Consider the following 19,537-nt stretch of genomic DNA (forward strand, 5'->3'; position numbering starts at 1 on the left):
CGTCGGGCAAGTCAGGAGTATTATGTTGGTTGCCTGAAAATGTAAATGAACCAGTTACACGCAGAAATGCCATATTGGCTGCCTTTCACCTACACATTAGGGGAGGAACCAGAAAGATCACTACTGGAATTCTTTGTATTTTGACTATCAGTAAAAAAATTTTTTAAAAAGGCTCAACTGCCATAAACGCAATAAAATTGTCTTTCACTTAAATCAGTTTTCCAACAGCAAACATTTTTTGTTGTAGCCCCAGACAAATCACCCGATTCAACTCGCAGTGCTTAATGATTAGTTGAATCAGGTGTGTTTACAAGGGGCTTCAATGTGCATCGTTGGGGAAACAGACTTAAATAAAAATTCACTGGGGAGGCACCAGACAAATCAGTACTGGAATTCTTAGCCGTTTGTCTTTAAAAAAAATCTAATTTCAAGCCCTGGATTCTGTGAATATCCCAGTGAGGGCCTGGTGAAAGACGTGGATTGCTTTTTAAAAAGTGATCCAGTGGTACACAACTGACCCTGCACCTACCTAGTCACAGAGAATAGTAGTACTTTGTTTCTGTCACATGGACTCACCTCCGTCTGGTCAGCAGCTGCGAACTTGGCGGTGAGTGTTAGTGTGTCAACAGATGGCTCGGTGTGTTCTGACGGTGCGGCTGTGAGCAGCCCAGTATCACTAACATTGCTCTTCACAGGCAGCAGCAGAGCTACAGCAGACGATAGTTTAATGTCCGGCTCCATGTCTGCAAAGAAGTCCAATTCCGGGTCTCTCTCCTGCTTCCTCTTCACCTCGATGGTGAACTCCTCTCCCAGAATCCCCGTGCCGCCATCCTTGCGTGCGGTGTGCAGCTTGGGCCTGGGCTCGTCGTTAGGTTGCGGTTCTTCTTCCTGCCCCCAGCCGTTGTCCCAGGAAGACGTTACCGTTGTCTTCCTCTCTAAGGCCTTGAGGTTACAGCTCAGTTTGAGGGGTTTGGACCCCCCTCGCAGGGGCTCGGCCGTCAGGTTGAGGGGGGGTGGTGTTGCGGTTAGGACGACAGGGTCTGGTATGGGCGCAGTGGGGGAGAGGTCAAACGTGGCCTCTATGTCTTTGTTGTCCCATGGTTCCTCCTCTTGATCCCGCGTTCTGTCTGAGACCTGGATGTGTGTCTGGACTGACTGCTCCTGTTCCCCCTCCTCTGGGTCACTCCAATCTGGCCAGTCCTCAGCCTGACTCCGGCCCTCTGGCCTTTCTGGCTGGTCGGGACTGTAGGAGGACTCCTCTTCCTCGTTTTTGCTGAAGCCGTTCAGGGGTAGAGATATCTCTCTACTACTACCTGGAATAAGGGCCAGATGACTGGTATAAGCTTCAACCACTGAATGTGAGTGAATTGGAAGAGGTAAGGTTCTCAGTATTACTTCCTTACCTGATTTGGGTGGCAGAGAGTATATCCTGGTGGTCTCGCTGGTCTGAAGGCTGTCTATGTTCCCCAGAACCAGACCCCCTCTCACTGCTACCGGTTTGGGGAACAGACTCAGGACCTTCGAGGGCTGGGCAATCTGGGGATGGGACCCTCCAACTATGTGAACTGGAGAGGCTAGAGAAGGTAAGGATTAATTGTTTTGTAGGGAACTATGACTAGCAGCACTGCAGTTATATGAAATCAAAAAAGATAAGCGTTATCTTATGCGCTTCTTACTTTCTGGGGTGACCTCTGTAGACTTAGTGAAGTTGGGCCTGGTGCGTTTGAACACCTTGGTCCTCTCCCCACCCACCACCACTTGGGCACCTAGCAACGGCACCAGCACAGCCAGGCTCTGCAGCGTCATGGCTACCAGAGAATCATTTGTGTCTCTCATTCCAAGCAACACCTGCAGTTTACAAGGGAGGGAGGAAGAGATCTTGAATTGAAACAGTGTTTTCAAAACATACAAGGCAAACCCCAGCAGAGACAAAACATACAAGGCAAACCCCAGCAGAGACAAAACATACAAGGCAAACCCCAGCAGAGACAAAACATACAAGGCAAACCCCACATTACCGTATAATGTTTCTGAATAAAGTTATGGGAGATGAACCACACATCTGGTAAGTAACTTTCCGGAAACCCCTAATAACTAGGTTCACATCAGTGGGGTAACAGTCGTGCAGCAAATTGACAACCTGGCTTCAAAACCAGTCAGTAACATCAGCAAATATGAAAAGGGTGTTTGTCTGACCTGAGGTAGGATTTGGTTCTTTAGCTCATCTTGGGAGAAACACTCAGCGTAGACGTGAATGTGAGCCAGCAGCACCATCCGGACGTGTTCCTCGTTGACCTTGAAGAGCTTCAGCAGCTGAGGAACCACATGTTTTCTGTAGAGAGAGGCCGACAGGAGGCACTCCCCACTCCCACCACAATCTGTCAACACAGACAGATTGAAATTAGAAATCTGGTCAAATATATTCATTGTGTGTAATCCCTTGAATAAACTTAACTTGATTTTAAAAAATGTTTTAAAAACAGAACACGGTGCATTCAACATGTCAATACTACTCACAAATAGGTAAGTAATGATGGAGTCAATCTCTCCTCTACTTTCAGCCAGGAGAGATTGACATTAATATTAGCTCTCTGTGTACATCCAAGGGCCGGCCGTGCTGCCCTGTTCTGAGCCTATTTACATTTTCTTAAGTTCCTCTTTGTGGCACCTGACCACACGACTGAACAGTAGTCCAGGTGTGACAAACTAGAGCCTGTAGGACCTGCCTTGTTGACAGTGCTGTTAAGAAGGTAGAAACTAGGGCCTGTAGGACCTGCCTTGTTGACAGTGCTGTTAAGAAGGTAGAAACTAGGGCCTGTAGGACCTGCCTTGTTGACAGTGCTGTTAAGAAGGTAGAAACTAGGGCCTGTAGGACCTGCCTTGTTGACAGTGCTGTTAAGGTAGAAACTAGGGCCTGTAGGACCTGCCTTGTTGACAGTGCTGTTAAGGTAGAAACTAGGGCCTGTAGGACCTGCCTTGTTGACAGTGCTGTTAAGGTAGAAACTAGAGCCTGTAGGACCTGCCTTGTTGACAGTGCTGTTAAGAAGGTAGAAACTAGAGCCTGTAGGACCTGCCTTGTTGACAGTGCTGTTAAGAAGGTAGAAACTAGGGCCTGTAGGACCTGCCTTGTTGACAGTGCTGTTAAGAAGGTAGAAACTAGGGCCTGTAGGACCTGCCTTGTTGACAGTGCTGTTAAGAAGGTAGAAACTAGGGCCTGTAGGACCTGCCTTGTTGACAGTGCTGTTAAGAAGGTAGAAACTAGGGCCTGTAGGACCTGCCTTGTTGACAGTGCTGTTAAGAAGGTAGAAACTAGGGCCTGTAGGACCTGCCTTGTTGACAGTGCTGTTAAGAAGGTAGAAACTAGGGCCTGTAGGACCTGCCTTGTTGACAGTGCTGTTAAGAAGGTAGAAACTAGGGCCTGTAGGACCTGCCTTGTTGACAGTGCTGTTAAGAAGGTAGAAACTAGGGCCTGTAGGACCTGCCTTGTTGACAGTGCTGTTAAGAAGGTAGAAACTAGGGCCTGTAGGACCTGCCTTGTTGACAGTGCTGTTAAGAAGGTAGAAACTAGGGCCTGTAGGACCTGCCTTGTTGATAGTGTCGTTAAGAAGGTAGAAACTAGGGCCTGTAGGACCTGCCTTGTTGACAGTGCTGTTAAGAAGGTAGAAACTAGGGCCTGTAGGACCTGCCTTGTTGACAGTGCTGTTAAGAAGGTAGAAACTAGGGCCTGTAGGACCTGCCTTGTTGACAGTGCTGTTAAGAAGGTAGAAACTAGGGCCTGTAGGACCTGCCTTGTTGACAGTGCTGTTAAGAAGGTAGAAACTAGGGCCTGTAGGACCTGCCTTGTTGACAGTGCTGTTAAGAAGGTAGAAACTAGGGCCTGTAGGACCTGCCTTGTTGACAGTGCTGTTAAGAAGGTGGCCTGTAGGACCTGCCTTGTTGATAGTGTCGTTAAGAAGGTAGAAACTAGGGCCTGTAGGACCTGCCTTGTTGACAGTGCTGTTAAGAAGGTAGAAACTAGGGCCTGCCTTGTTGACAGTGCTGTTAAGAAGGTAGAAACTAGGGCCTGTAGGACCTGCCTTGTTGATAGTGCTGTTAAGGTAGAAACTAGGGCCTGTAGGACCTGCCTTGTTGACAGTGCTGTTAAGAAGGTAGAAACTAGGGCCTGTAGGACCTGCCTTGTTGACAGTGCTGTTAAGGTAGAAACTAGGCCCTGTAGGATCTGCCTTGTTGATAGTGTTAAGAAGGTAGTGTTAAGAAGGTAGAGCGTCGCTTTATTATGGACAGACCTCTCCCCATCTGAGCTACTGTTGTATCAATGTTTTGACCATGACAGTTTACAATCTAGGGGTTACTCTAAGCAGTTTAGTCACCTTTAGTCACCTAAACTCGCTCAATTTACACATTACATGATTTAGTTGAGGTTTGGGAATGTCCCAAACACAATACTTTAATACCACTTGATTTATTATTATTCTGAAACTGACTTCAGCTCTTTGTTAAGTGTTTGCAGTGATGAGATAAATATATAATACAAATATGGTAGGAGCTGTTCTGGAGCTGTACTTCAGTGCTTGACATTATTAATCAACATCCGATGCTGAAAATGTTATAGCAGGGATCTGGGTGGGGGGCGGGGGGGGGCACAAAGAAACAGAATTTATCATTCTACACATTTTGCCATGGGGGCGTAGAGAAATCTGAGAGAAATAAACTTTGTGTGTATGGAAAATGTACATTTTGTGTTGAGTATAATTTCCTGCTATTCTACACAAGTTGCCACAGAGGGTGGAGGCAAATGTTTGCAGTTTTTAATATGATAACCGATGATCAATGGTCCCCACTCTGGTCGGTAATTTGACCATGTTTATTACAAGTTTAGATGGATCTTAAACCATTTAGCTGACATGAGCTAATTGAGTGACTGCTGCTCCACATTTCCAAATTGCACCTTGTGTAAATTCTATTATTCTAACTCTCAACAGTAAATTGCACCTTGTGTAAATTCTATTATTCTAACTCTCAACAGTAAATTGAGACGCCAACTGATAAAAAAATCAAATAATTGCCAATCCCAGTGTTATGGCTTCACGTCCCCTGCTATATTGTGGATCGACAGTTACCGGCGGTCTAACAGAAACAGAGGGTGTTCTTTAATGGAAGCCTCTCCAACATAATCCAGGTAGTCAGGCATCCCCCCCTCCCTCATTTGTGTAAGCTGTGTACGTGTTGAATGTCCCCTTCCCTATAAGCGTGCTGAAAGTCTGTTTACTGTGAAATAGCATCTGGTCAACAACAACAAATCCCCTAACGTTTACTAAGGGTTGGTAACAGGCTGATTGGTCGGCTGTTCGAGCCAGTAAAAGGTGCTTTGCTACTTTTAGGTAGTGGAAGGACTTTTGCTTCCCTCCAGGCCTGAGGACACCCTTTCTAGTAAGCTTAGCTCGAAGAGATCGCAAATAGGAGTGGCAATATCGTCCTCTATTATCCTCAGTAACTTTCCATCCAAGTTGTCAGACCCAGGTGGCTTGTCATTGATCCAGATTGCTCCACATGGGTAATAAATAACCAATAATAAAAAAAAAAAGACAAACCCTTGTTTGGCTTTAAGAGGTGAGGCAGAAAGCTCTTCACAGCGGTGGGTTCAGCAAACACCATCCCATTGAGGAGTTTAGGAACGAGACGCGTTGCTATTAGTTCCTCTGGCAGGCTCTGCACCCGGTCCAATAGAAACCTGCCGTACAGACAGAGGATACTTTCTGTGGGCTCAGACAGTAACAACTTCATTGGCAGACATTTTGTATTAGGAAATGAATAATACAAAGATAACAATGTATTGTCACATTCACCGGGTAGGTGCAGTGAAATGTCGTTTTACAGGGTCAGCCCATAGTAGGAACGATGACAGAGCTGTCACCGACGAATCACTAAACAGTCTAATTAAATACGCACAGCGTCACTCACTTAAAGAATTCATTCTTCTCTTCCTCTGCCTTCAGGGTCAGGCTCTTCAGAAAATTCATGACCTCCAGAAAGTCATTTCTGAAGAAGTCGTGAGTGAGTAGGGAGCTGAGAGAGGGCCGAGACAAGGGGTCAGAGGTCAACAGGCCTGCTTGGAGAGTCCTCTTCAGACTGCCTGATAACTCTTCAGAGACTGCAGAAAGAGATACAGAGAGTTCCCTCAAATTAAAAGCTGACAGTCAAATCAAAATGTACTTATAAAGCCCTTTAAAATGTTTTACATCAGCCGACGTCACAAACCTTATACAGAATCCCAGCCTATAACCCAAAACAGCAAGCAATGCAGATGTAGCAGCACAGTGGCTAGGAAAAACTCCCCAGAAAAAAGGCATGAACATAAGAAGAAACCTAGAGAGGAACCAGGCTCTGAGGGGTGGCTGTACCGGAGTCTTCTTCGGGCTGTACCGGTTACATGATAAAACACGGTAAAATTCCCAAACGGCTAGTATTACTGTTTTCAATGTTAAAAATTATCATTAAAACCGTGTTTGATTACCACAGTTTGTCAAACTCACGGTAAATACGGTCCAGCATCAACCAAAAGTTAGCAACAGTCTGACGCAGGCGTAGCAGGCAACGTGGGTTTGTTTTGTGTAATAACATGGCAGAAGACAGGGACAGCAGTCGGGAGATTTTCCAGCCTTCTAAGAAGACCAAATATGAAGTGTGATAGTATTTTGGCTTTTACAAGAGTGCTGAGGGAAACTTACAAAATCGAAGATGGTCACCCCGTCTGCAGAACATGCAAACAGGGTGACCTTTGACCACCACCTTATAGTGAATGAAAGGGACGTCAACCTTTAGCTCAATGCAGGAACTTCGGAATGGGGGGGATGTCATGCTTTATCTAACTTGCTAATAGCTTGTCAATAACGTAAACTGAAGCGTTCAGTGTTACCTGTTCTTTGTAAAAACACTACACGTTGTTCTGCTGCTGTGTGTGTCGTGTGTCTGCAGACTCTATTCTCCCAGTACACACGATAACACGTTATGTAGTTTAGTCACACAACCAACATATTTTTTAAATTTAAAATCCATCAGACGTGGACTTGGTTGTAAAAGAGTTCCAACAGGAGAAACACCACACACACACACACACACACACACGACTCCTGTGTCAAATGTTGGGCTCATTGCAATTACTATCACCGTCTTAAGACTCATTTGTATTTATGCAAAATTGTGCATGGGGTCATTGCATATACTCAAATGCAACACAGAAGATGTGAATAATAATAAATGTAATAATACATTTGCTATTCCCTTGTTTACAGAGTGGGCATGCAGCAGGCAAACCCAGTGATACTACTGGTCCATCCTCATCTACAGCTGTGACACAGACACTCCAGCAAGCATTTAAAAGGCAGGCTGCTTATAGACCCACATCAAAACATACTAAAGACCTCACTGCAGCCCTTTCATATTACATTGCAAAGGACATGACGCCATTTCAAATTGTTGAAAGGCCTGACTTTCTGAGGCTGATGAAGGTCACCGTGCCTCACTACAAAGTGACAAACTTTATTCTCCAAGACTGAAATCCCAAACCTGTACAACCTGGTTAAAGCTGATGTTGGAAAACGTTTGGCTCAAAAGGCACATGGTTTGGCTGCAACTACTGACCTTTGGACCAGTGAAAGCAGGGGGGTGGTTCAACCCTACAATCAGCTTCACTATCCATTACCTCACTCCCAGATTGGCTACTGGAATCAAACTGCCTAGAAAGAGTTCTTCACTATCCATTACCTCACTCCCAGACTGGCAACTGGAATCAAACTGCCTAGAAACAGTTCTTCACTATCCATTACCTCACTCCCAGACTGGCAACTGGAATCAAACTGCCTAGAAACAGTTCTTCACTATCCATTACCTCACTCCCATACTGGCTACTGGAATCAAACTGCCTAGAAAGAGTTCACTATCCATTACCTCACTCCCAGACTGGCAACTGGAATCAAACTGCCTAGAAACAGTTCTTCACTATCCATTACCTCACTCCCATACTGGCTACTGGAATCAAACTGCCTAGAAAGAGTTCACTATCCATTACCTCACTCCCAGACTGGCAACTGGAATCAAACTGCCTAGAAACAGTTCTTCACTATCCATTACCTCACTCCCAGACTGGCAACAAACTGCCTAGAAACAGTTCTTCACTATCCATTACCTCACCCCCAGACTGGCAACAAACTGCCTAGAAACAGTTCTTCACTATCCATTACCTCACCCCCAGACTGGCAACAAACTGCCTAGAAACAGTTCTTCCCAGAAGATCACTAAGCTCACAACATTCCGACCACCCCAGACAGAGTGAAAGAAGAGATCTACCCGTCTCTGCCTCCCATTCCAGCAGAAGAGGATCCCCTGGTGTGGTGGAGGGGCCCTGCATCAGAGCTGCCTCACCTTGCCAGGAAGCTTTTGTGCATCCCAGCAACCAGCGTGCCATCAGAGTGTTCAGTGCCAGCGGGCACATCCGTCTACCCTCGCAGATCATTACTTAAACCGGACAGTAAATATGCAGACATTTTTTACATTTCAATCTCAAGTGAACAAAGATGCATACATACAGGATGTTAGACCAGCAGCACCTGACTTCCTCATGAAGGAGAGAACATGCATACATACAGGATGTTAGGCCAGCAGCACCTGACTTCCTCATGAAGGAGAGAACATGCATACATACAGGATGTTAGGCCAGCAGCACCTGACTTCCTCATGAAGGAGAGAACATGCATACATACAGGATGTTAGGCCAGCAGCACCTGACTTCCTCATGAAGGAGAGAACATGCATACATACAGGATGTTAGGCCAGCAGCACCTGACTTCCTCATGAAGGAGAGAACATGCATACATACAGGATGTTAGACCAGCAGCACCTGACTTCCTCATGAAGGAGAGAACATGCATACATACAGGATGTTAGACCAGCAGCACCTGACTTCCTCATGAAGGAGAGAACATGCATACATACAGGATGTTAGGCCAGCAGCACCTGACTTCCTCATGAAGGAGAGAACATGGACACATACAGGATGTTAGACCAGCAGCACCTGACTTCCTCATGAAGGAGAGAACATGCATACATACAGGATGTTAGACCAGCAGCACCTGACTTCCTCATGAAGGAGAGAACATGGACACATACAGGATGTTAGGCCAGCAGCACCTGACTTCCTCATGAAGGAGAGAACATGCATACATACAGGATGTTAGGCCAGCAGCACCTGACTTCCTCATGAAGGAGAGAACATGCATACATACAGGATGTTAGACCAGCAGCACCTGACTTCCTCATGAAGGAGAGAACATGCATACATACAGGATGTTAGACCAGCAGCACCTGACTTCCTCATGAAGGAGAGAACATGCATACATACAGGATGTTAGACCAGCAGCACCTGACTTCCTCATGAAGGAGAGAACATGCATACATACAGGATGTTAGACCAGCAGCACCTGACTTCCTCATGAAGGAGAGAACATGCATACATACAGGATGTTAGGCCAGCAGCACCTGACTTCCTCATGAAGGAGAGAACATGCATACATACAGGATGTTAGGCCAGCAGCACCTGACTTCCTCATGAAGGAGAGAACATGCATACATACAGGATGTTAGGCCAGCAGCACCTGACTTCCTCATGAAGGAGAGAACATGCATACATACAGGATGTTAGGCCAGCAGCACCTGACTTCCTCATGAAGGAGAGAACATGCATACATACAGGATGTTAGGCCAGCAGCACCTGACTTCCTCATGAAGGAGAGAACATGCATACATACAGGATGTTAGACCAGCAGCACCTGACTTCCTCATGAAGGAGAGAACATGGATACATACAGGATGTTAGACCAGCAGCACCTGACTTCCTCATGAAGGAGAGAACATGCATACATACAGGATGTTAGACCAGCAGCACCTGACTTCCTCATGAAGGAGAGAACATGGACACATACAGGATGTTAGGCCAGCAGCACCTGACTTCCTCATGAAGGAGAGAACATGCATACATACAGGATGTTAGGCCAGCAGCACCTGACTTCCTCATGAAGGAGAGAACATGCATACATACAGGATGTTAGGCCAGCAGCACCTGACTTCCTCATGAAGGAGAGAACATGCATACATACAGGATGTTAGACCAGCAGCACCTGACTTCCTCATGAAGGAGAGAACATGCATACATACAGGATGTTAGGCCAGCAGCACCTGACTTCCTCATGAAGGAGAGAACATGCATACATACAGGATGTTAGGCCAGCAGCACCTGACTTCCTCATGAAGGAGAGAACATGCATACATACAGGATGTTAGGCCAGCAGCACCTGACTTCCTCATGAAGGAGAGAACATGCATACATACAGGATGTTAGGCCAGCAGCACCTGACTTCCTCATGAAGGAGAGAACATGCATACATACAGGATGTTAGGCCAGCAGCACCTGACTTCCTCATGAAGGAGAGAACATGCATACATACAGGATGTTAGACCAGCAGCACCTGACTTCCTCATGAAGGAGAGAACATGGACACATACAGGATGTTAGGCCAGCAGCACCTGACTTCCTCATGAAGGAGAGAACATGCATACATACAGGATGTTAGGCCAGCAGCACCTGACTTCCTCATGAAGGAGAGAACATGGATACATACAGGATGTTAGGCCAGCAGCACCTGACTTCCTCATGAAGGAGAGAACATGCATACAATCAGTGCTGTTGATTTGATTATATATTTTGTGTTATTTTAATGTCAACACCTGCACATTGGATGTGTTTACATATGGTTGTATTGTTCTTACATGCACATTGCTTTACTTGTGTTGCTTTTATATACACATTTGATTTGCTTACTTAAGGTTGTGTTCATTAAAACCTGCACTAAATAAACTTTTACCTTTCATGGCCACATGGTGCCAACTTTAATGTTTTTTTTTACACACAAAAAGTGCTGCTGATTTTGTTAGTTGGTTTTCAATATAAAACTGTGTCAGTACTTTTCAAACAATTCCAGCACTTTAACAATCCTGCAGATTATTTTGGTATCTATAATCGTGATGACATTTTCATACCGTTTCATCTCTAAGAGTACATGGCCATTAAGGCCAGATTGAACATCTTGAAGAACAAACATTCATAGATGACCAGCAGGGTCAAATAATAATTAGTGGTAGTAGTGTGCAACAGGTCAGGAGTAAATGTCAGTTCTGTCAACCACACGATTGGTCGGAATTTTGAAATGTATTTTTCCATATATATAGTGTTCTAATCAAATCAAATATCTGGATTGAGCTTGTCTGATGCTCTAAGCTTTGGTTTGATGAAATAAGACAAATGCCTCAAGAGGATGCCAGAAATCTATATATACATTTTTTTTAAATAAACACAACCTGAACAAACTATTCTCCTCTCGCTCCTGCTGGCTTTTGCAGATTCTACCATTCCTCTCCTGAAGTTGCCGGTAATCGGCTACGAGGAGTCGGCAACCTCTCATTTTGAATACCAATTTATCTTACCATTTCTACCAATCTGCGTGCCAGTTATGGCGTTCATATGCACATTTGTGAAAGTTTAATTTATGTTTTTAAGTCGCAAAATCATTGTCATGGGGTTAATCAAGTCTTAATATTTAATTTATTTTTAACCCCTTTTCGATACCAATTGGGAGTTACAGTTTTGTCTCATCGCTGCAACTCCCGTACGAACTCGGGAGAGGCGAAGGTCGAGAGCCATGCGTCCTCTGAAATACAACCCAAGTCGCACTGCTTCTTGACACAAGGAGGCCAGTTGCACCAATGTGTCGGACGAAACACCATACACCTGGTGACCGAGTCAGCGTGAACTGCACCCGGCCCGCCACAGGAGTCGCTATTGGACAAGGACATCCCTGCCGACCAAACCTTCCCCTAACGACGCTGGGCCAATCATGCACCACCCAGTGTCTCCCGGTCACGGCCAGCTGCGACAGAGCCTGGACTCAAACCCAGAATCTCTAGTGACACAGCTAGCACTGTGATGCAGTGGGAGGTCCTGGTTAATCCAAAAACTAACTTGCCAACTATGTAAAAATAGCCTACATAAAGCCAACAAATAAAAAGGTTGAGGCCTGCAGGTAGAAAATATCCTGATAAAAATAAATATCCTATAAATCACATCGGCTACACATGGCCTGTCCGCAACGAACTTGAAACACTATCAACTATTTTAACGTGGGTCTGGCCTGAAGCTTGCTGTAGCAAATTTGCAACATTGCATAAAATATAAAATATTCTGGGCCCTCAGTTTCCTGCTCCAGTGCGCTCAGGACAGACAGAGCTGTAGGCTATTTGTGCAAGGGACAGGAAGCACTGTTCAACTTGGGCAGGAGCTCACCGGAGCCGAGTACCAGCACCTCAAATGTTCTACTGCTTGAGCTTCTGTTCCACTTATCGAATATTAGCTCAAAAGTATTGAGGAGATCCTACACCTAAATATAAAACAGTACCATGAACCAAAATGAGTACAAGTCAAGCACTGATAAGAAGTAATCACGTAGGACTATTTCATGACTTTTCCATTGAATCAGAGCGTGACCCTTTCACACTGTGTGGTTATCTAAAAGGAGAGAGCTGGAAAGATTTTTCCGATACATTGAGGAACTATTGTCATTCTCAATGGATGTAAAAAATAAAATAAAAAAAAAGACTGTTTACTTGCTGTTTGAGGTGAAGAAAACATTAGAGAAGCTCCACAGCTCCACAGTTAGTGGTGGTACGTTTAGCCCATCAGATCCCTGAATTTGCACGCAGACCAGGTAACCTATAGGCCTACTTCTATGAATGTACATCCTTACTCAACAATGACAGGAGCGAACCAAACAAATTACTAAAACTGAAGAAAATTCAAATTAATGAAATACATTTCTCACTAGTGTAGGTTGTGCACTTCACAAACAATGTGTCCACTCAGAAAATGAGAACACGAAGACTGGAATAATAATATTGAATGCATTAAACAAAATTACCATAACAAAAACATTATAGATTGGAAATTATATGCATTAATGGTAAACGTAGTACTGGTGATATACTGTATGTAACAGGGAATTGATATACACTAATCAAAAATGCAAACAATTAACAATGAAGTTATGAAACAACGAATGTGCACAAATTGGCGGGACAAGGCACATTCTGGAGAGAGAAGTGCATTGTGCACTTAGTCTATCCAACGTCAGCATTGGCCATGCAGCATTTACTGTGATACCCTGACTTCTGCTGTCGTATTCATACGATTAATCGGAATGGCCGATTAACTTGAAATCGGCCCTAATTTTCAATCAGAAATCTGTATTTTTGGGCGCCAATTTGCCGATTTTTTAAATTGTATTATTATTATTTGTATACCTTTGTTTAACTTGGCAAGTCAGTTAAGAACACATTCTTATTTTCAATGACGGCCTAGGAACTGTGGGTTAACTGCCTTGTTCAGGGGCAGAATGACAGATTTTCACCTTGTCAGCATGGGGGATCCAATCATGCAACCTTACAGTTAACTAGTCCAAAGCAATAATGACCTGCCTCTCTCTCTCGTTGCACTTCACAAGAAGACTGCCTGTTACGCAAATGCAGTAAGCCAAGGTAAGTTGCTAGCTAGCATTACACTTCTTATAAAAAACTATCATAATCACTAGTTAACTACACATGGTTGATGATATTACTAGATATTATCTAGCGTGTCCTGCGTTGCATATAATCTGACTGAGCAAACAAGCATTTAAGTATCTGACTGAGCGGTGGTAGGCAGAAGCAGGCACGTAAACATTCATCCAAACATTCATTCAAACAGCACTTTCGTGCGTTTTGCCAGCAGGTCTTCATTGTGCGTCAAGCATTGCGCTGTTTATGACTTCAAGCCTATCAACTCCCGAGATGAGGCTGGTGTAACCGAAGTGAAATGGCTAGCTAGTTAGCGCGCGCTAATAGCGTTTCAAACGTCACTTGCTCTGAGCCTTCTAGTAGTTGTTCCCCTTGCTCTGCATGGGTAACGCTGCTTCGATGGTGGCTGTTGTCGTTGTGTTGCTGGTTCGAGCCTAGTGAGGAGCGAGACGGAAGCTATACTGTTACACTGGCAATACTAAAGTGCCTATAAGAACATCTAATAGTCAAAGGTTAATGAAATACAAATGGTATAGAGGGAAATAGTCCTATAATAACTACAACCTAAAACCTCTTACCTGGGAATATTGAAGAGTCATGTTAAAAGAAACCACCAGCTTTCACATGTTCTCATGTTCCGAGCAATAAACTGAAACGTTAGCTTTCTTACATAGCACATATTGCACTTTTACTTTCTTCTCCAACACTTTGTTTTTGCACTATTTAAACCAAATTGAACATGTTTCATTATTTATTTGAGGCTAAATTGATTTATTGATGTATTATATTAAGTTAAAATAAAAGTGTTCATTCAGTAATTGTAATTATTACAAAAAAATAAAATATAAAAATCGTCCGATTAATCGGTATCGGCTTTTTTGGTCCTCCAATAAATCGGTATCGGCACTGAAATCATAATTGGTCGACTTCTAATTCATACCGCTAGCGCTTTGCAGAGCCGTTGTCAAAAGAGCCGTTGTCAAGGAAGTGAGCTCGTGTTTATACAGGATGTACCGCACCCAACTACCATCAACTAATCATGTCAATGCGAAGCTATATAGAGCCCTCCGCATTGTCACAAAATTTGGGAGACTCCGCATTTGCGTCACACCCTCCGACCACATATTCGGATCAAGCGTAAATTGGCTTTTAGTCTCGGCCTCCACAATGGATTAGTTCACCGAGATGGGCGCAAATAAATAAATAAATATATATATATATATATCTGCTCGACTAAAAACAATCTCGGTCGACCAACAGCCTAACGATCAAACAATTGACCAGTCAACTAATTGGGGTCAGCCCTAATACAGAGTGTACAAAACATTAGCAACTCTTTCAGTGACATAGACCTCTCAACATCAACTCTGGACCGCCAAGCCAGTTCCACTGCAGTTCTTCCATTATTCCCCTCTAATCAGGAACTGATTTAGACCTGGGGTACCAGGTGGGTGCAATTCATTATCAGGCAGAACAGAAAACCAGCAGGCTCCGGACCTTGTAGGGTCAGAGAATCCAGGTGAAAGCCATGATCCCTTATTGATGTCATCTTGTCAAATCAGTATAGATGAAGGGGAGGAGCCAGGTTAAATAATGATTTTTAATCCTTGAGACATAGATTGGGGTATGTGTGCCATTCAGAGGGTGAAATGTAGGTGCCAGGCACACTGGTTTGTGTCAACAACTGTAACGCTGCTGGGTTTTTCACGCTCAATAGTTTCCTGTGTATCAAGAATGGTCCACCACCCAAAGAACATCCAGCCAATTTAACACAACTATGGGAAGCATTGGAGTCAACATGGACCAGCGTCCCTGTGGAATGCTTTCGACAACTTGTAGAGTCCATGCCCCAACAAATTGAGGCTGTTCTGAAGGCAAAATGGGGAGGTGCGACTCAGTATTAGGAAGGTGATTCCTAATGTTTTGTACACTCAGTGTGGGGAGAGAGAGAAGAGGCTTGGCAGGAAGAGAGAGGACAGGGAGGATGAGGGGAAGACAAGACCCGGCAAAGGAGAAAGAGAGCGTCACAAAGTCGGAGATTATCAAGCATAATGTTCACTTCTATAAGAAAAGAAAAAAAGCCATTCCATCCTATTGTACAAGTGTTCTGTTCAAGGTTTGAATGGAACGTTCCAACAGTCAATCAAGTTGAGGCTTCTCCACTCACCATAGCCATTGAGAGAATCATTTATTTTCAAATTCAGGAGAGGGATGAGGGTTTCCACCATCATTCCAAAGGAGAAGCAGTCTCGAGAGTGTGCATGCTTATCTGGCAGCGTTTTAAAGCCTTCCACCTGCAAATAATGATTTTATGAATTAAAGACTTAAGACTGCATAATTAACAATAATAAAACAATGTTAAAATAACAGTGATGGGTCTGTTAACCTTACCCGTTCCTCCGGAGGAACAGTACTGGTCTCCCTCACATTCTGAATGGTGCTGAGAAACTGAGGTGGACAACAGAATAGAACTTTAAAACACTTACAATAACCACAGACAATAGTGATGGAAAGTAGATTAGTTCTTTCCAGCTGAATTGCCAGTCACCTCTGGAGTAGCCTCAGCGAACTTGCAGACAGTCTCCATCCCCCCCAGCTTCCAATGGCCGTCTTCACTTACGAACACAGAAGACATGCAGACGTTGTTGTGGCTCGATTTTCCCTGAGGGGAGAAAGAAGACCTGTTATAACAGAAATGAGAACTGTAATACTGAACAGCGCAGAATCATGTGAGAGAGTTTAAATGTTAAAAAACGTTCCCGTCCACCACTTCGGTCTTATGGAGAAAAAAAATGGATGCCTGCAGGGATTCTTCATTAATAGTGTCTGCCTGTGTGTGTTCCTTACCCTCTCATGCAGGAAAATCAGGGCCTGTAGCAGGTCATAGATGCCTGCACACAACTCCTCCGGAGTCAGGCTGTCCAGCAGGGGCTCCAGAGGCTGCACACGCTCCGTCACCAGGTGGATACCTCCGTCCTGCACAGAGCATGACAGGAAACGCAGCAGACACGGGTGCCTCAGGGTCTTCAGGTGCTACAGGGAACCAAACATTCATTAATGGCTCTTATTTTGTTCCAGCAGCTCACTCCTGTAGGATGAATGTAAAACTATAATTTCTTCAGGTTATAAAAGGCAGTACAGGACGGGAGGGGAGAGGCTGGAGGGATGTGGATGTAGCCTTATCCCTTGTAATGCTGTGCTTCCTTATCACATTGATGGGGTTTTTCTTCTTCACGATACCACACTCAAGCAAACGGATGGCAAGTGATTTCCTTGGTAATGGCACAGCTACATACACAAGGGAGCATCGTTGCCCTCCAGTAGCCTCACATCATGAGTAGCAGCATGTCACACTTACTGTAAGTCACTCTGGATGAGACTGTCTGCTTGGGCTTAAATATAACGCAACAAGGCTCAGACAATTTCAAGTGACCATTTATCATGAGGATATATTACAGCCAGGGCAGCAGACAGGAGACACTGGTGATGCCTTGCCCAAATGTGACTAGCCTGGAGAAATCCAGTCTGTTTGTGCTAACATTCCACTTAGTTGCTTGAATAATTGTAAGCGAGCGTTGCGCCTTTTCAACATTCCTCTCCTTCTCATGCTAAACATGGCATGACAAGAAGTGGCAAAGAGTGGAATGACAGCTAAACAGGCTGGTACCCAGGCAACGATCAGACGGCTGTGTCACTCGCATGGGTGATGCCATACTCTGTCTGGAAGAAATGTTTTATAGATACCATATGTGTTTACCTTAGCAGCTTTGTTGACTTTGTCTTCGTTGCCCTGCTTGTGAACAAACACAGAAGCCGGCTTGCCATCCTGGAGCACGGCAGAGTACATGGTCAGCCCTGAGGGCAGGGTTAGGAGCGGGTCCTCCAAGATGATGCTCCGCATAGCGCTGCTCTCCGCGCCCATGGTCGCTCACCCCTCGATGCGGTTGTTCGGGACGCAGTGCCTGATGATCACACTGTACAGTGATTTAAAATAGAATCAGAAAAAAATGTATTGTCCACATTGTGGCCATTTTTCTTCAGCTTCACCACATAAAAACAGACATTGAACACCATCAGAAGCACATCAACATCATTAAATAAACTATACAAAGTACAAAAGTGCAAATTCAGTATCAAGTTCACATATATTAAATAATTTATCTAAACCATAATTAATAGTTCCTAATTTAAAATCAATCAAAAATCATCATCATCATGACAGTTAGCTAGCTAGGCAGCGTGGCTAACTAGTATCTGTATGTTAAGTGATACACATCTGGCTAGCTGACATGGTTGAATGCTGTTGATTTAACTAGGTCACGCTAACCAGCCCCTTGGACTCGTGTCAAGCAGAGTAAATACAGCAAAATGGAACTCGGAAAGCAAAAGGTGTTTACACCTGTCTAGCTAGCTAGCTAACCTAATCATCATGTTTTTTTGCTAGCGATACTCTGGTTGCTTTACAAATGGCTAGGTAGCAATGAAATAACGTAGTGTACCCAGTATCAGTAGTGTTAATGTCACATCGAAGTGTGTGTTACCTGTTTGGTTGAGTGCCACTTCTACGTATGGACAGCCAGCTAAGTTAGATGGCTACGCTCGCAAGCTAGCCTTGCTAAAAGTAGTCATCGCATTGGTTGTCACTTGGTCTTCAGTTATAGACACAAACATGTATATGTATATATAATGTAAATTGCCAATGGGTTAACAATCCACGTATTTAACAATGAAGAAGATATTCGCTGTTTAACTTCAACGTGAAGCAAATAAATCGCTTCCTGTGTACCAACTGTAAACAACCGGCTCTTCCTGTCAGATTAGGACGAAACCATTAAATAAAAGCCAGTGGCAGGCGGACCGGGCATCATAATCAAAATATGAATTGTCGTTTGAACAATCACGAATAAGTGACTATAAAATAAGTATAGTGGTTCTAAACTGTTCGTTCATTTGGTGTCGTGTGGCATTTGTTGATTAAATCCGTATGATGTAACAGCATCAAGATACGTTACCCTCTTTATCAATACAAATGGTCAATGCCATAGTGGTGCGAGAAAACGCAGGTAGAACGCAACATATTACGCTACGTTACCTAACTGCAATCATTTATACACCTTTATGGCTGCAATAGCAGCGCGCTATGCATTATTTATTTGTTGACATGATGCATTACCTACTCCAGTCGTCGGGGCCCTGATTGGTGTCACACTTTTGCCCCAGCTAACACACCTGACTCCAATGATCAACTAATCATGTGCCCAGTCATGTGAAATCCATAGATTATGGCCTAATTAATTTATTTGAATTAACTGATTTCCTTATATGAACTGTAACTCAATTTTTTTTAAATGAAATTGTTGCATGTTGCGTTTATTTTTGTTCGGTATAGTTGAATCAGCTATGTTTGCTAGGGATGGGGGGAAGTGTGACACTCACTCACTCTGGCCCCTGAGGGCTGTAGTTTCCCAGCCCATAGGCCAAAGGCAGGCAGATAGCGATATTGAGTCCTTTCTTAAAACATTCTCCATTAAGGCTGAAAATGAATCAATTTCCTACTAACATGCACCTCCATGCTAAAGCGTCTAATGCCTAGGAATGCTAGTCCTGGATGGTGCGCATCTCGTTCAGCCAATCACTTTGCAGCAGTCTGTTTACCCTGGCTGAACGCGCAACATCAGGAAGTAGCATTAGCCACGAACATGAATGGTGGTGGAAATCAAATCATATCCAATTTTATTTACCATGTGCGCCGAATATAACCTTACAGTGAAATGCTTACTTACAAGCACTTAACCAACAATGCAGTTCAAGAAATAGAGTTAATTAAATATTTACTAAATAAACTAAAGTACATTTAAAATTTTTAAAAAAGTAACACAAT

The 19,537-nt window shown here is 44.0% G+C and overlaps 1 protein-coding gene and 1 long non-coding RNA gene across 14 annotated transcripts in view; both read right to left on the reverse strand.

Annotated features, from left to right (window-relative positions):
- The window catches only part of scyl3 (SCY1-like, kinase-like 3), a 19,800-nt gene extending 907 nt beyond the window's left edge, over positions 1 to 18,893 (reverse strand). The window contains exons 1-12 of one of the 4 annotated variants that reach the window (XM_035742555.2): positions 18,830 to 18,893; positions 17,414 to 17,630; positions 16,504 to 16,689; positions 16,205 to 16,318; positions 16,048 to 16,104; positions 15,824 to 15,950; positions 5,962 to 6,151; positions 5,592 to 5,731; positions 2,197 to 2,378; positions 1,677 to 1,848; positions 1,404 to 1,574; positions 577 to 1,313 (exon numbers count right to left, since the gene is read on the reverse strand). In XM_035742555.2, coding sequence (XP_035598448.1) covers positions 577 to 1,313; positions 1,404 to 1,574; positions 1,677 to 1,848; positions 2,197 to 2,378; positions 5,592 to 5,731; positions 5,962 to 6,151; positions 15,824 to 15,950; positions 16,048 to 16,104; positions 16,205 to 16,318; positions 16,504 to 16,689; positions 17,414 to 17,578 — 2,241 coding nt within the window. In that variant the 5' untranslated portion in view covers positions 17,579 to 17,630; positions 18,830 to 18,893. Of the gene's footprint in view, positions 1 to 576; positions 1,314 to 1,403; positions 1,575 to 1,676; positions 1,849 to 2,196; positions 2,379 to 5,591; positions 5,732 to 5,961; positions 6,152 to 15,823; positions 15,951 to 16,047; positions 16,105 to 16,204; positions 16,319 to 16,503; positions 16,690 to 17,413; positions 17,631 to 18,197; positions 18,786 to 18,829 lie in introns of those variants that run through there. The other 3 variants (XM_035742552.2, XM_035742553.2, XM_035742551.2) reach the window with 3 other exon arrangements.
- Positions 7,151 to 12,597, reverse strand: LOC127908250 (uncharacterized). 10 transcript variants are annotated; one of them, XR_008066483.1, is made up of 4 exons: positions 10,579 to 12,597; positions 9,999 to 10,462; positions 9,187 to 9,766; positions 7,151 to 9,012 (listed from the first exon to the last, which is right to left on the reverse strand). It is a non-coding gene; the product is annotated as an uncharacterized LOC127908250 (long non-coding RNA). The 10 variants fall into 10 exon arrangements; XR_008066505.1 differs by lacking the exon at positions 10,579 to 12,597 and adding an exon at positions 10,463 to 10,543 and having other exon boundaries at positions 9,999 to 10,172; XR_008066482.1 differs by lacking the exon at positions 10,579 to 12,597 and having other exon boundaries at positions 9,999 to 10,114; positions 10,173 to 10,536.
- Positions 18,894 to 19,537: the final 644 nt, after the last annotated feature.

This window comes from Oncorhynchus keta, chromosome 1 (genome assembly GCF_023373465.1).
Source record: "Oncorhynchus keta strain PuntledgeMale-10-30-2019 chromosome 1, Oket_V2, whole genome shotgun sequence".
Classification (NCBI taxonomy): Eukaryota; Metazoa; Chordata; class Actinopteri; order Salmoniformes; family Salmonidae; genus Oncorhynchus; species Oncorhynchus keta.